Source organism: Micromesistius poutassou (genome assembly GCF_964030765.1).
Source record: "Micromesistius poutassou genome assembly, chromosome: 11".
NCBI lineage: Eukaryota > Metazoa > Chordata > Actinopteri > Gadiformes > Gadidae > Micromesistius > Micromesistius poutassou.
Genome location: NC_140281.1, coordinates 18581036 through 18596805, shown reverse-complemented (window position 1 = coordinate 18596805; position 15770 = coordinate 18581036). Strand labels below are relative to the sequence as shown.

At 44.6% G+C, this 15770-nt stretch overlaps 2 protein-coding genes across 2 annotated transcripts in view; both read left to right on the top strand.

Moving 5' to 3' along the window:
* LOC311355560 (V-set domain-containing T-cell activation inhibitor 1-like) overlaps positions 1 to 15770 on the top strand; it is a 204691-nt gene that overhangs the window by 127610 nt on the left and 61311 nt on the right. The window lies entirely within an intron of this gene.
* On the top strand, positions 11 to 15711 carry sgk3 (serum/glucocorticoid regulated kinase family member 3). The gene is made up of 17 exons (XM_084475319.1): positions 11 to 189; positions 3927 to 4162; positions 4785 to 4868; positions 5233 to 5305; positions 5393 to 5468; positions 6160 to 6235; positions 6462 to 6511; positions 6698 to 6755; positions 7117 to 7200; positions 8340 to 8471; positions 9286 to 9398; positions 9573 to 9609; positions 11284 to 11370; positions 11974 to 12069; positions 13305 to 13460; positions 13592 to 13681; positions 14865 to 15711. Exons 2-17 carry the CDS (start codon positions 3983 to 3985, stop codon positions 15033 to 15035), a joined length of 1563 nt encoding a protein of 520 aa, XP_084331445.1. The 5' UTR covers positions 11 to 189; positions 3927 to 3982; the 3' UTR covers positions 15036 to 15711.

The following is a 15770-nucleotide window of genomic DNA, read 5'->3' as shown; positions in this document are numbered from 1 at the left end:
TCCTGCTTCAGGAGCTGCTTGTCAGGAGCTCTCCGGTTGTTAGAAAGTACACCCTGTGCTTTCAAAGTCCACTCCAGGGGGTTTGGTTCTTGGACGGCGGTTCTCGGCGTCAGTGCGTCGCCCTGAGCGGTGTTTCCCTGGGATCGAGAAGGTCGATGGAGGACCCCCTGGAGCTCTAGGTTTCGTGAGGTATGTCATGTTTATGTTCGCACATTCCTCCTCCGAGCCCTGCAGCTCGCCGGCCTGCCACGCCAGAGTCTACCGCTGACATCAGTGGAGGGTGCTGCACCCTTCAGCAGGACAAACACGAGTAAAGTACAGACATATTAGGGTGTCATGTCTTCAGGACGGGAAATCCGCTCGGTGTAATCGCTTGAAGGAGCAGACTTCAAGCTGGGCCCCCGGAGCTGGGCCCCCGGAGCTGGGGCCACTGTCAATGTTGGTTTAGGTCAACTCTTACAACCACTTGTTGTCCTCTCACACGTCCTCTCTCTCTCTCTCTCTTGGTTAATCTGTTGGATCTTGGTTCTTATTCTTTCTGTATCCGTCTGTCTGTATCGGATCGGTATCCAACACCGGTTGCGTTTACTCCCCGCTGGGTTCCTCAAAACATCACTTTTTGTGTAACACACGTGATTGGACTTTTTCCAACGTGGGCTCTATGCAAGTCGACTTTTTTTCCTCCGTCAAACTTTCCAGAGCCAACGTGGCCCCCGGAGTGTTAAGAAAACATTGAATCTGCATTTAAATTACGTGGCCAGCCAAGTCATTGCTTTAGATTTCGATTGCTCAGTATCTTTCTACCTTTTCCATGTGCATGCATGGCTGTCTTCCCATTACTGGGACTAAATACAGACTCAAAGATTTGCAGCTCAAACAAAGTTGTGATTTTGAGTGTTTTCCATGTGGGGTTGAGAAGCACATACCCGCAGCAGGTGGTTACAGGAACCTTGTTACTCTTAAATAACTTGTTCACTTTAACAAGACTTTAGGTTAATCTCAGGCCATTCGCCAAGAAGGATCTTATACGTCCAATGTCTTGTTGGTTTGTTCATCCCGCTGGACACACAGAAACACACAGAATCAAATGTCTCAAATCTGCTCTGAATAGAACCGAATATTGTTCTGATCCTGTCCACAGCGGGTGTGTACAGAACCGCCGGTTCTTTCATTCTTGTGGAGCCAAGTGGCTTCAGTTTGTACCGATAATGGTCGTAAGTGGTCCTGTGTTTGAGGGACTGGGAGGTGGTCTGAGGTGACCTCCAGAGACCTGGGCTGTTTCTAATGGGAGGAATCAGAAATCATCACACATGACTGACAGGAGAAATGAGAGTCCTGAAGACTCTCATTTCTCCTGTTTTAATTCCCCCTGTCAGAATAGCGGCCGTGTTGATGGTCTCTGTGTTGCTGTCTTCTTGATGTGTCAATGTTCTTTGGTGAATTTACAATAACAAAAACAAGTTTGTTTCTAAGCATTTGTATCCGTTTCAAATGGACATCCCCTAATAAATGCTACGTTTTATAGCAGGAAACGAATGAGGAAATCAGATTATAATGCAGAACCTTAGTATTGATGATGATGATAGTATTCATCTTTCGCTATCTCAATCCACATGTTCCTTAATGAACTGGCCTATTCTCTATTCCTCTTTCATAGCTTCACTCCACATCTCTCCTCTCTCCCTCCCTCTCCCTCTCTCTCCCTCTATCGTACACAGTACATACAAAATGACACAACCACACCTAGGAGGAGAATGCATGCCCGCACACACACACCATCACAGAGCTGTTGAACATGTCAGACTTCCTGGGAGGATGTCCACACGCAGGAACGTGTGTTTGAACTCGGCAGGAAGAAGCTATTTTTAACTCCTTTCTGTTGTATCCGAGCCTGTCAGCGCAGGCTGACCCAACAATGGCTGACGGTTTGAAGCAGCGCATTAATTATGAGCGCTTCCCAATAACTGGTTTGTGTTTGTTTTTCCGACCAGTGATGTCAGTTGCTCCCAGCTCCGTGCCGTGTGTCGGTCGGTGGGTGTTGGTTGTGTTCCCAGTGTTCCCAGTGGAGCAGCTGGTGTCAGCACGTTGTGGGGCTGCTGTACCCCACGGTCATGGTTTGTTCCACCTAAACACGAAGGTATGCCTGGAATGTGGAGAGGCAGGTCTGTGGATGCCGGTGGCTTTCAGTTGTTTGACTTCCTGAAACGCAGCCCAGATAGACCTCAGCTTATCGCCCCTCTGGGCGGAACGGCCGGGGCTGTTTCCACGGTCAATACCCAACAGCTCTAACCGTTTATTGACGGGTTGATGTTCCGTTTCGGAGCGCGTTTGACACTGAGAACGGAGGAATCCATTCGTATTGCTGTAATGAACTTGTGAACTTGGACAGTTGTACTTTTTCAATGTTTAAACAACGTTTGTGACAAGGTTTTAAACCAAAGAATGAATCATCATGGTATTTATACATTCATCAGAGAGGGAAAATGATAGGCTATGAATGAGGTGGAGAGAGAGAGAGTTAAATAAAGGCAAATGGAAAGAGACTAGCAGTGAGCTGGCATGGGGGAGACCTTTACGCATTCTAAAGAGGACCTCTCCTTAAAATGCCACACACACACACACACACACACACACACACACACACACACACACACACACACACACACACACACACACACACACACACACACACACACACACACACACACACACACACACTGCATCATGCAATCACACTTGTCTCGACGGGTTCAGCCACGGTGGTGAAAGTGGGAAAGGAAACGAGGAAGAGACGGCGGGAGGGAGAACTGAACAAACAGCGATGACATCACGGCCCTCGCACACAAGACAATGGCGGGAGAAGAGATGAGTTCTGTTCTGTCAGAAAGAGGGCCGCGATTGTGTCCCGCAGGCCTTTCACCATTCAGGGTCTGATTTGGACAAATAATGAATGGGGACTTTACACACTGGATACATGCGTGTCTCTCAGACATGTACTGTACATGCATGTCGGTAATGCAGGTGATACTTTAGGGAGAATGTAGGAAGACATTTTTACAGGTGGACTGCTGTTTGATTTCTATGACGGTGATGATGGATGGTGTGTGTGTGTGTGTGTGTGTGTGTGTGTGTGTGTGTGTGTGTGTGTGTGTGTGTGTGTGTGTGTGTGTGTGTGTGTGTGTGTGTGTGTGTGTGTGTGTGTGTGTGATTTCTTACTAATTCTTTACACCCAAGTTCCAAGGAAAAGATGATGCCTGAGTTAGTTAGTTATAGTCGTTCTGAATGGTTCCTTCAAAGCCTGTGTGTGTTGATTGTAAAACTGATTGAAGTGAGCAGCAGGAGGGGCTCTTTCAATAACTGGGGATAGTGTATCACAACCAAAGATATAGCTTCACTCTAGGCCTGGGCAATATGGCTGAAAAACATATCACGATATTACTTGATCATATTGATCGATATCGATAACTATTGATAATTGTAATGATCTAAAAAGACTAGGAATTACCATGCTGGATTTAAACACTTCTGTTTAACACTTAATATGACCTTCCACTGTTCTTCATTGATAAATACTCCAATGTCGATACAACAATGAAAAACACTCAAATATTAAGTAAGTAAGTATGAAAGCGTGTTAGTGCAACAAACCCAGCTGCTAGATTTGGTGGTCGAGTCTCTTATCGATATATACGGTATTGAACATGTTATATATTGATATTGATCAAAAGTCTATCACGATACGATCATTAATTGTTTTATTGCCCATGCCTACTTCACTCTATTCTAGGCCTGCAAAGTTTAACAGTCATTCGCCAGATTATTAAATCCAAAGCGATTTCCGGTGATTTCAGACGTGTGCCGTTAATGAACAGCCATCTCACCTTCAACACGTGTATATTAATGCTTTTCTATTTTATTTATTTTAGTTATTTCCGTTGGGCGGTGACGTCGAGATGAGGCCGGGCCTGTTCCACTGCAGCACATGACCCCGTCCTGGAACGCCATTGGACCGCCCGCCGTGACCTCCGCTACGCCAGTGCATGCACGCTTGACCCCTGACCACAGCGCCGTGAAGGGGGTCAGCATGGAGGGTCAGCCGGACGGCCCCAACGTCAGCATACCCTGCTACAACGAGCAGAGGGACAAGAAGAAACGCTTCACTGTGAGTCTCCTCTGAGTGGATCTGAGGACCTAGGAGGAACCACCCGCATGTCCGGGGGCGGAGTCAGACGTGGGCCAACTTGTGATTGGATAAAGAATTTTGAAGGGATGATCGCCAAATTTATTTTCCTGCTCTGACATTCAGGCCGTTTGGATGAGCCTTCTATGAGAATTTACACTATAGACAAAGTGCAGGTCGATTATTTCTGAACAAAGCACTCAAAATATTACTTTTATGAAGCTTTTGACTGTACAATACAACACAAATGGATATTTACAATGTCCAATGTTAATGCTGTTGATACTGTAATATTGTCGTACCAATCAGACACTCAGCCTTTTAAAAGGGAGATGTTGTTTTGATAGAGGAGACTTTGGTTTAAACCAGATCGGATCATATACTGGTGATCTAGAATAACCATGAACCATTGGACAATATGAATATAGAAACAATCACCCGACCCTAGCTGGAGTTGAAAGATCTACCGGCCCAGCGATTGTTTAATGTGTAATGTGTAATGCCGTTGTAAAATGTAGGATGAATCCCAATTTCTGGACATTAATAATGAATGTAAACACAATTTTGTTTGAGTTATTTGTTCTTCTGCCCTTTTTTGTTACAGGTTTACAAGGTGATGGTGAGTGTGGGGAGGAACGAGTGGTTCGTCTTCAGGAGATACGCAGAGTTTGATAAGCTGTACAACGCGGTGAGTGATTCCATTAAGCTCATTCACGCAGCTCATTAGGTAATGAGGCATTGTTCGCTAATTGGTTGATTGTTTGATAATTGTTTGTGACGTCCTACCGTTTGGTCCTGTGAGATATCATAGCGGACTGCGTCTTTTATGTTTTGAATCCTTTGAATCAGATTACATTCAAATCAACTTTATGGTCATTTCGCAGTATAATTATGATGCAGTTCTTGTGAACAGTAACATTGTCCAAGTCTTGTGTTGTGCTAAAGATTACCAAGATCTTGAAAAAAAAGCTCATTATATTTATTGTTATATAGAAATTCTCAAATGTAATGATATTTATTTTTATCTCTACAATTTCTTTGTCTTGATGCAGTTAAGGAAACAGTTTCCGTCGATGAACTTGAAAATTCCAGCAAAAAGGATATTTGGGGATAATTTTGACCCAGGTACGGACTCTCAGATTATTCCACATGATCATTTAACTCTTTTTCTATTTTCATTGGGTTTATGTACGTTTTCTGTCCATGTTTCAGAGTTCATCAAGCAGAGGAGGACGGGCCTACATGAGTTCATCCAACGTCTTGTCTCTCACCCTGAACTCTACCACCAGTAAGTTCAGATATCCGTCCTACAGTTTGTGCTATTGATTCTATCTAGAATGTTTCCGTCTCGATGCAGATAAGTTAATAAGCTGAATTAAAAAAAAAAAATATATATATATATATATATATATAGCGCACAACCTCAACGTCAATGTTCTCAGCCACTCCCTATGTTTGCTGATTGGACGGCCAAAAAATTGACTGCAGAAAACCTGCGAAAATACCGCAAACCCAGATGTAGTACTGAAGGGAAATGAAAATTGAGCGGAAGTACGGAGGCGGGCGGAGCCAGGCTAGCAGAGCGCTACAGAAAACTCTCCTTTCTGCCTGCGGGTTCTCTGCACAGAGAACTGACTTCATCTAATATAGAATATTAGATAAGGTAATTCATCTGTTGATTGTCTTTAATGATCATCACACAAGTAGGAATGATTAGCAAACTCCAAAAAAAATTGTTGCATCAAGATGCATCGATAATCGTTTTAGAATCGAATCGTTGACCTCTGAATCGGAATCGAATCAAATCGTGAGGTGCCAAGAGATTCCCACCCCTATTCACAACCGTTTTCCTCGACCGGCCTGGTTATAACATTCCAATTGGATCAAATTGATCAAATCTGGGTTATTGAAAATTAAGACGTTGTAATGGCCTGCTCAGATCTCAGCATGTGACGATTGTGTCGTGTGTTTCATCCCAGCCAAGACGTAAGAGACTTCCTGCAGATGAACAAATCCAAAAACCTCTCGGATGTCTCAGAGGATGAGGACGACAAAGTATGCGACTCTGGGTTTATGTTTCAGTTTTTAATCGTGATACTTATTTCCATGTGATTATTATTATTATTTTTAACGAGCTAATTGCGTTTAATACTTTCATCTGGTTCTTATTAAGTCATTGAAGTCACACAAAGGTTCTTAAGATGGAAGGATATTAGTTGAATGCTGTGTAAGTGCTTACACATGTTATGGTGGTTAATGGTTTATTTCTCCTGTGTTACAGAGCAACTCTTCCTCCAGAAACATTAACCTCGGCCCCTCTGCAAACCCCCAGTACGTCCCTCTGGAATCACGTCAGAATCACAGCGCATTAATATAAATACAGAATTAAATATAAAATATAATTAAGAGTTGAAACGCTCCAGGCTCAGCTAGACGGTCGCCAATATCAACCATTCACCATTAGCATATTAAATAAAGTTAAACACTTTTAACTTGTTTTCATTTGTTTTACCACAGGGCCAAGCCTACAGACTTTGACTTTCTGAAAGTCATTGGAAAGGGCAGCTTTGGAAAGGTAAGACTCCGGCCCCATGCGTCTGCCCTGCAGTCATGCTGCTCATTTAGGGATTGATTTGGGGAATCTGACATTTAAACCGTTTCTGTTAATCACTTTCACAGCATGGAAAAGTACCAAATAGACAAGTGTTCTGGTATTTCACTTCGGTTTCTATAATGTGGGAACTTTTCAAACCATGTCACTTCTCCCTTCTCTGGGCATTCTGTTGTGTAGAAACAGCTCTACTCCAGTATGTAGGAAGTGAGAGTCTGGCGTTGCATCGCTGTATTGTTTATAGACATCCGTGGACGCTGTTGTTGACTCATGCATCACAATGCGCTTTCTCCCCGTCTCCCCGTCTCTCCGTCGGGGGACAAAGGTGCTGCTGGCCAAACGGAAGAATGACGGGAAATATTACGCCATCAAGGTCCTGCAGAAACGGGTTATACTCAACCGGAGAGAGGTAACATCTTAGTGCAGGCGTCTTGGTACTACACCTAAGAGGTGTATGTTTATGGATCTCTGACCTTAAAGAATCTTGAAGCATTCATCATCGTTGTTGTTGTTGTTGTTGTTAAACTGAAAGATTTAACCAGAAGCTAAATCTTTCAGTTCTCCTGGTCACTACCCCCTATCCTACTCTCTGGTTTACAAATCACAGAAAAAAAATTAAACTTCATATTTTTTTGGCTTTCAAATTAGATCCATTGGACTCTTTTTTTCCAAAGCGTGGTTGTATTCTGTGAGCTTGAGTCATCACTGTTCCCTGGGGGGGGTTTAGACTGGTGCTGGCCTGCTCTACCAGTGGAGCTAGACACAACCATTAATTGAAAGTACCGTCAACGACTGGTGTGGTTCGGTTAGGCAGACACAAGCAGCGAGGAGCGCTCTCTGGCCGTTCGATTCTCTTATTCACTTATGACAACGATGGGAGACTAATGTGATTGTCAGCATCCACGGCCCGTTGGGCCAAGTGACACTCCAGGAGCAGGGGAGAAGGATTGTTGCGTTCATCTCCTTGGGGAACGTCTGCAGAATAGAGGTTTTGGTCGAAGGCTGACTGCTGTTTCTATTTATCCTTTATTTAGGCCCCGTTTACACAAAGGGAAAACGCAGATATTTCCATGAGGTTTGGCATCTAATTTACACGAAAACCCAGTTTTTATCACAGAAAACGATTATTTCTAAAAACTCCAGCCAAAGTGGAGATTTCTGATAACGCCGGTTATGTGTTGTCGTGTCAACTGAGAGAAACAGGGTTTTAGGTTCTCAAATGTCACATTATGCACCACAAAATGCTTAACGTCATGTGAGCGCCCTATGTTTACGAACCTCGCGCCATATTGGTTGTTTTGAAAGGAACAGGAAGTCACTCGTGTTATTCGTTGTTGTTGATTCTGAGGATTCTGATTGGCTTGCATGGCTTTATCCTTCTCCCTACACTGCCGCCCATAGGTTTGGCAAAGTTATAATGGCGCTCGACGGCGTATTTATGTGGGTTGATGTAAATGTGTGCACAATGTTATTTTTGAAAACGGAGGGGGGGTAAATGTTTGTTTCTCTAAATACCCTGCTATGCATAAACGCGGCCCTATTCTTTAGCAAAAGCACATCATGGCGGAGCGCAACGTGCTGCTGCAGAACGTCAAGCACCCCTTCCTGGTGGGGCTCCACTACTCCTTCCAGACCGCGGACAAGCTCTACTTCGTTTTGGATTTCATCAATGGAGGAGAAGTGAGTAGTTTCACTACTGACCATCCCCTCGGCCTTCCTCCCTCACCCTCCTCCTCCCCGGCGTGGCGTGGCGGCTGACTCACGGGGCGCGACCGAGGGCGACCAGAATAGACCCGCTGCAGGATGCGTGGTGTCAGTATGGGGACCTCCGCTCCGGGTTGGGGGCTGGTTCCAGGGGGCTTCAGGGCTGAGCCGGCCCCCCCCTGATTACCATGCAGGGCACACACCGTCGCCCCGGCTCGCCGCTATCTGACTTCCTGGATGCTTCCGGTCCGCTGGGCCCCGCTGGACTGGGTTGTGTTCTGACCCTGCAGCTAGAGGACTGATGTCTCTGTGGCCTGATGAATACACCTCTATACTGATCTATATGCTCTGATACTATACTATACTACACTATATTATAGTATGCTACGCTATATTATAGTATACTACGCTATAGTATACTATACTATAGTATACTATACTACACTATAGTATACTACACTTTATTATAGTATACTACGCTATAGTATACTACACTTTATTATAGTATACTACGCTATAGTATACTATACTATAGTATACCACTCTATGCTATGCTATAGTATCTAAAATCTGCTAAATGCCCTGAATGTAAATGTGTAGTGTGTAGAATGAAGTGGCCTCTAGTGGTGAGGGTGTAGATTACAACCACAACACAGTATATACAGTACAAGATAGACACTAGATATACAACTTCACTCATACACAACCACGGTACTAGATGCTACTCTAGGTGCAAGGTGACCGTATTCATTCCGTTGTAATTAACCAAACCCTCAATGCTTCATTCTAGCTTTTCTTCCATCTCCAAAAAGAGAGAACGTTTCCAGAGCCCAGAGCGAAATTCTACATCGCTGAAATGGCGAGCGCTCTGGGCTACCTCCACTCGCTCAACATCGTTTACAGGTAGTGTGTGTGTGTGTGTGTGTGTGTGTGTGTGTGTGTGTGTGTGTGTGTGTGTGTGTGTGTGTGTGTGTGTGTGTGTGTGTGTGTGTGTGTGTGTGTGTGTGTGTGTGTGTGTGTGTGTGTCAACATCTGTCTTCTCACATTTTCCCTGCTCTCTATCCTTTGTTTCCTCAGAGATTTGAAGCCAGAAAATATCCTTCTTGATTACGAAGTAAGTTCTTAAATGTTTTTTGGTTTTTTTTACGTTTAACAATAAGAAAGCTTCCAGCAAAGATCCATTAATATAGACCAGGGGTTCTCAAACTATATGGGGCCGGGGACCCCTCATAGGGCAGACATTTTTTCATAACCGCGACACAAATGTAATCATATAAGCTCTTATCTATTTGTTCTGTTAGATGCTTTTGAACTATTTTATGCTTCAAACATTCAGTGCCAAAAGCCATTGATATAACAGACAATATAACAATATAACAGTGTAGTGGTGGGTGAGCAAGAATAGTGCAACAGTGCAACAATAGTGCAACAGGCTATTTGATATGTATAGTGCTAAAAGACAATGAAAATGCACAGATGCAGTAATAGGCAATATAAAGAGAGAATCTAACTTTTTAAGAACTACTTCATGTATTACGGAAATATAGTTGTTGTTTTTTTTTCACATATTTTGTAGCAAACTCTTCATGGTAATGCGCCGCGGACCCCTGGGGGTCCGGGGACCCCACTTTGAGAACCACTGATACAGACTACAGTCTAGTTTACTGATCCTATTGTATGTTATACTAGGAGGAGTATAGCGCATTTTGCTGACTTGTGTTATTCTTAATCGGCGCTGTTTACAAGACCGTGAGCTAAAACTCAAGTCCAGAGTCAAGTCAGGTTTAATTAAAACCCTTAATCTCCCCTCACCACAGCCCCTCACCACAGAGGGCACACATAACACCCTAAAGCTCCTTCAAGGGCCCCAAACTCAGAGGGGGGGACCCCATGGGCTACACAGCGGAGGGGAGATTCAAGATGTTTTATTTGTCATCTGCGAAACAATTACAGACGCAGTCGCTCGCAATGAAACTTAAGTCTCAGGCTCCTTCAACAGTCCAAAGTAAAAGTGTGAAAAGTAAAAGTATTAAAGAAACAAGTGAGAGAGCTAAGCCTGAATAAACAAATAAATAAATAAACTGCAATACTGGACATGAGTAATTAGAAAGAAATACAAATATAAAAGTAACTGTAATATATAATAATAACTAAGGTATAAATAGACGCAGCATAGAGTGAAATGTAAACGTATGTAAACAGACATTGTGATCCAGATGTCGACTGATATAAAGCGCCATAACGGTGAGGGGCCCTCCCCCCAGGAGCTCTGGTAGGGCAGTAGGGGCCCCGGTCCAACGACAGACAACAGCGTCAAAACACAGTGGCGGTTCTCGGGTTTGTGATGAGCCAGAGGAACAGGGTTGTGTAACATCCTGTCTCGTGGACGTTCCTGGTTTCCCCCGGTGATGGCGTGCTTCACCCACCGCCTCCGGCGCTGGGTCCCGCCGCCGCAGCGTGCGAGTGAGAGAGTGAGAGAGTGAGCGAGTGAGCGTGATCAAGGTTAGCTTTGGCAGGCGGTTCTGAGGGGGTGAGGGAACATTCGGGGGGGAGGGGGGAGACGAGGGGAGGGGGGCAGGCTGTGCTCTCTGGCCAACATTCCCTGGCAATAATGGCTCCCTCAGTCCCCGGGGAATATAATGCAACGCTTGTGTGGCACACGCTGTCTTAAAATGACTCTCTCTCTCTCTCTCTCTCTCTCTCTCTCTCTCTCTCTCTCTCTCTCTCTCTCTCTCTCTCTCTCTCTCTCTCTCTCTCTCTCTCTCTCTCTCTCTCTCTCTCTCTCCAGGGCCACATAGTGCTGACAGACTTTGGATTGTGCAAGGAGGGCATTTCCCAGACGGACACCACCTCCACGTTCTGCGGGACGCCCGAGGTACCGTCCCCCGTCCCCCCCCCAGGCTTAGTGTGAAACGTTAGAACCATTACCACATTTGTTGTGGGGATGGAGTTGTTATTTTTGGGGTTTCTTTGTCAGTTCCCCCTGGTGGGTTTGCGCCAGAACCCACAGAGGGTGACTCACATGTTCCTGAAGAACAGAATCTTTCAGCGCTCATTCTTCAGGCCAGGGCGGGAGACGCTCTCATAGAGAATAATAATACCATACCACCATAATGAGCAACTGCTGTTAGGGCTGGGCTGTGTCCTCTGGTCTGGAGCGTTCTGTTCTCAAGTGTTCTCTGTCCTGGAGTGTTCTGTTCTCATGTGTTCTCTGGTCCAGAGCAGTCTGTTCTCATGTGTTCTCTGTAGAGCGTTCTGTTCTCATGTGTTCTCATTGTCCTCTGGTTCTGTTCTCTGGTCCTCCTCTGGTTCTCTGTGTCTCATGTGTTCCTGTGTTGTGTTCTCCTCCTCTGGTTCTCTGTATCTCATGTGTTCTCCTCCTCTGGTTCTCTGTTCTCATGTGTTCTCCTCTGGTTCTCTGTTCTTTGGTCCTCCCCTGGTTCTCTGTTCTCGTGTGTTCCTGCGTTGGTTCCACCAGTACCTGGCTCCAGAGGTTCTGAGGAAGCAGCCGTACGACAACACGGTGGACTGGTGGTGCCTCGGGTCGGTTCTGTACGAAATGCTCTACGGCCTGGTGAGTTAACAGGTTAACATCTGGTCTACGGCCTGGTGAGTTAACAGGTTAACATCTGGTCTACGGCCTGGTGAGTTAACAGGTTAACATCTGGTCTATGGCCTGGTGAGTTAACAGGTTAACATCTGGTCTACGGCCTGGTGAGTTAACAGGTTAACATCTGGTCTATGGCCTGGTGAGTTAACAGGTTAACATCTGGTCTACGGCCTGGTGAGTTAACAGGTTAACATCTGGTCTACGGCCTGGTGAGTTAACAGGTTAACATCTGGTCTATGGCCTGGTGAGTTAACAGGTTAACATCTGGTCTACGGCCTGGTGAGTTATCCAGCAGAGTAGACGCAACATGACAGTGCAGCTACGTTGTGTTTGTTTTCTTTGTTTCTTTTTGAAGACGTTTTGTTTTCTGCTGCTTCTTTGACGTACGGTAAAAGTGGTTAAGTTGTGACATGTCTTTAGAGGCACAGTGGGAGACGCACCGCCTTATTGGTCAGCTGGTCTATACTAAATCTAACAATAAAATATGCCCCGTTCATTTGTACCATGTTACTGTGGGAGTGTGTGTGGATGATGGCTGGTTTCAGTACTGGCCGGACCAGAGTCAGACTGATTAGACTCTGGGTGAGGCAGCACACCTGCACAGGTTGAACCAGCCACCACCACACACACTCAGGTGGGAGGGATCTCCTGCATGGTAACATGGAGCACCAGGCCATGTATCATATATTTAATGCTGGTCTCTGGATTTTATCCTTTATCCCTGCACTGCCTTTCCTATTTGCACTACCATCATGACACACACTATCATCGAGCACCTTACCATACATACTGTATTACTGTATCAAAGGGTCAGTCCCTGTCCTGTCACTGCAAGCCTATACAGCCCTTACACATTCATGTGGACATTTTATTTTATTTAGTATCTCTTATTGTCCATAGTATTCATGTAAATCTCTTTTTTTATAATCCTGTGTATGCTATGTGTGATGTCTTTAAAGCTACCGTGACCTTGAATTTCCCCTTGGGGATCAATAAAAGCATCTATCTATCCGTAGTAAAAGTTAGCAAACCGTAGTAAAAGTTACTGTAAGGTTTGCAGGCAATGATAAAGCCCTAACCCTCAGCTAGGTGGAGTCTAGCATTCTCCTAGGTGCAGAGGAGCTAGCAGCCACTGAGGTGGCCTCTAGCATGCGCTACAGTAACCTCGTTCCCTTGTTCTTCTTCGGTGGTGGCTGCAGCCGCCGTTCTACAGCCGGGACACGCACGAGATGTACGACAACATCCTCCACAAGCCGCTGGTGATGCGGGCGGGGGCGTCGACCATGGCCTGGGCGCTGCTGCAGGGCCTGCTGGAGAAGGACGGGACCTGCCGCCTGGGCTCCATGGACGACTTTGTACGTGCCCTTTAAGAGGCTTCTCCTATTGGTCGGGTTCGGAGCGATACCGTATAAGTGGTTTGTTTAATTTTGTCAGGGCCAAGATCGTACGGAGGCGTTTGTTGGTTTTATTTTCTACTGTCTTTCAGAACGAGATCAAAAGTCACTACTTCTTCTTCTCCATCAACTGGGACGACCTGGAGCAAAGAAAGATCCCTCCTCCCTTCATTCCTAATGTGGTAAACATCTGGTATTATGTAGCCCTGTCCCCTAGGCCAGTACCAGGTGGAGTCATTGTGTGCCATCCCAGTATCCACCAACACGTCAATACTTTGACAGACAACTAAACACAAAAAACTTTTGTGAACTTAAGCAATTTATAGAAATAGTTTTTCTTTGTGTGTATATGCAGGTATGTTTGTGTGATAAAGGCTTTACGGTTAATAAATTGTAATATAACATGGAATATAGTGTTTCAACTTAGCATAGTCTAAGTAGTAGTCTAGTCATTTGAAACGTAATTTGATGCCGTGTCCCATAGCCCAATACCAGCTGTAGTCATTGCGTGCAATCCTAGTATCAAAACAATCCGTGTGGTTCATGAAATAACATCAAGACGGTCCATGGCCTGCAGGAAGAAGGAAGTCTGTCTGGCAAATATAATTGACCTTTTACCTTTCAGTGATGCAAGGAACATAAAACAATTATTTCCAACTGAAGGCCGAAGTGGTGGTGAGGAATCCTACCGTAGTACAGTGTGTTTTTGCGTCTTAAAGCTCCCATATTAAACCAGCAGGTGTGAGTGTGATTAGCCGTTATAAGCCGTTTTGAAATTCTTCCTCTTCTTACATCACAAGTGGGTGTGTCCACCTAGATGTGTGCTGGATAGATCAGTCTACCAGCCTACCCAGTGGACTGTAGCAAACGTTGCTCATCTATCCTTCATACATCTAGGTGGACACACATGCAATTTTTTTTTAATTTATTAAGTTCCTTATGTTAAAAAAGCAATAAATCATTCTGTAGTATGACCAACACAACATTGGAAGCAGTCACCATATAAACTGCTCTTTCCTTTAGGCCAGGCCGATGTGTTGAGATGAATTGATATTATAACATCTTTATTTAACTATTGAATTGTAAAAGAAAAAGAAATATAGGTCTTACTGATCTCCAGTCAGTAACGGTAACAAATAACAAAAAAAAAGTTTTTTTTTGTTTTTTTTAATCGCCTTTGCGATTTGCATATCGCGTTCTATTACATCGCAATTTCGATTTGAATTCGATTAATCGTTCAGCCCTAGTGGACACGCCCACTTGTGTCAGAAGAAGATTTTCAAAACGGCTTGTGACGGCTAATCCCACTCACACCTGATGGTGTGATATGGGACCGTCAACATTCCTCTCGTCTGTCCCCCCCAGACCTCCCATCACGACATCTCCAACTTCGACCCCGAGTTCACGGACGAGATGGTCCCCAACTCGGTGTGCTGGTCCCCCGGTCACTCCTTCGTGAACGCCAGCGTCATGGAGGCCGACGAGGCCTTCCTGGGCTTCTCCTACGCCCCGCCCTCCGACGACTCGTTCCAGTGAGACCACGGAGGCCTCCTTTAGGTCCTCATGTCTCCTCTCCTGAACTCAAGAGCCGTGAGCAAAGCTACTCCAGGGAGCCAAGCGTTCGAGGGGAGACAGCACTTGCAGAGAAAGGAAAAGAGACGAATTGTGTGACAAGCAGGTCTTTATTTTTTAGTCTTTGTTTGTCTTTTTGTGTAAGAGATTATATTTTTAAGAAATGCAAATACCTTTCTATCCTAATGTATTTGGTTAGTTTAATGCCAGGAAAAAGTGGACCATTGGTTAAGGCCTTAACTGTCCTTACCCACTGAATTACCAACTGAATTACCCAGTGGATGTTCCTCCTCCCAGTGGTCTCCTCCCAGTGGGCCCATGTTTGTGCGTCTGTGGTTTGGTTTGTCGTTACTGTAAAGAGATTCCGGGTTTTCTGACCTTGGATGGAATTTGGTAATACTTGAGAAGACACTGAATTTTATTTTATTCTTTTTGAATGACAGGTCATTTCAATCGTCGAATAATGTACATATTTTTCGGTGATGTCTTTATTTACTTTTTTTTATTTTGCCTTCATTTATATATCATTTATATATCATAACGGAATAACCCTAGGAATGCTTGCTTTTGTATACAGTAGAGACAACACTGTACAATACTTTGACAGACTAAATGCACAATAAAAAAAAAAATACTTGGAACTTAAGCAATGTGTATAAATAGTTTATCTTTCTGTGTATGTGAGTATTTATTAACCAT

What these genes read in the sequence shown, in the direction of transcription:
- sgk3 (XM_084475319.1), top strand. Translation starts at nt 3,983, where the DNA reads ATGACCCCGTCCTGGAACGCCATTGGACCGCCCGCCGTGACCTCCGCT. An exon ending in ACAAGAAGAAACGCTTCACT is followed by an intron (nt 4,163 to 4,784) that starts GTGAGTCTCCTC and finishes TTTTTGTTACAG; the next exon opens with GTTTACAAGGTGATGGTGAG. An exon ending in TCGCTCAACATCGTTTACAG is followed by an intron (nt 9,399 to 9,572) that starts GTAGTGTGTGTG and finishes TTGTTTCCTCAG; the next exon opens with AGATTTGAAGCCAGAAAATA.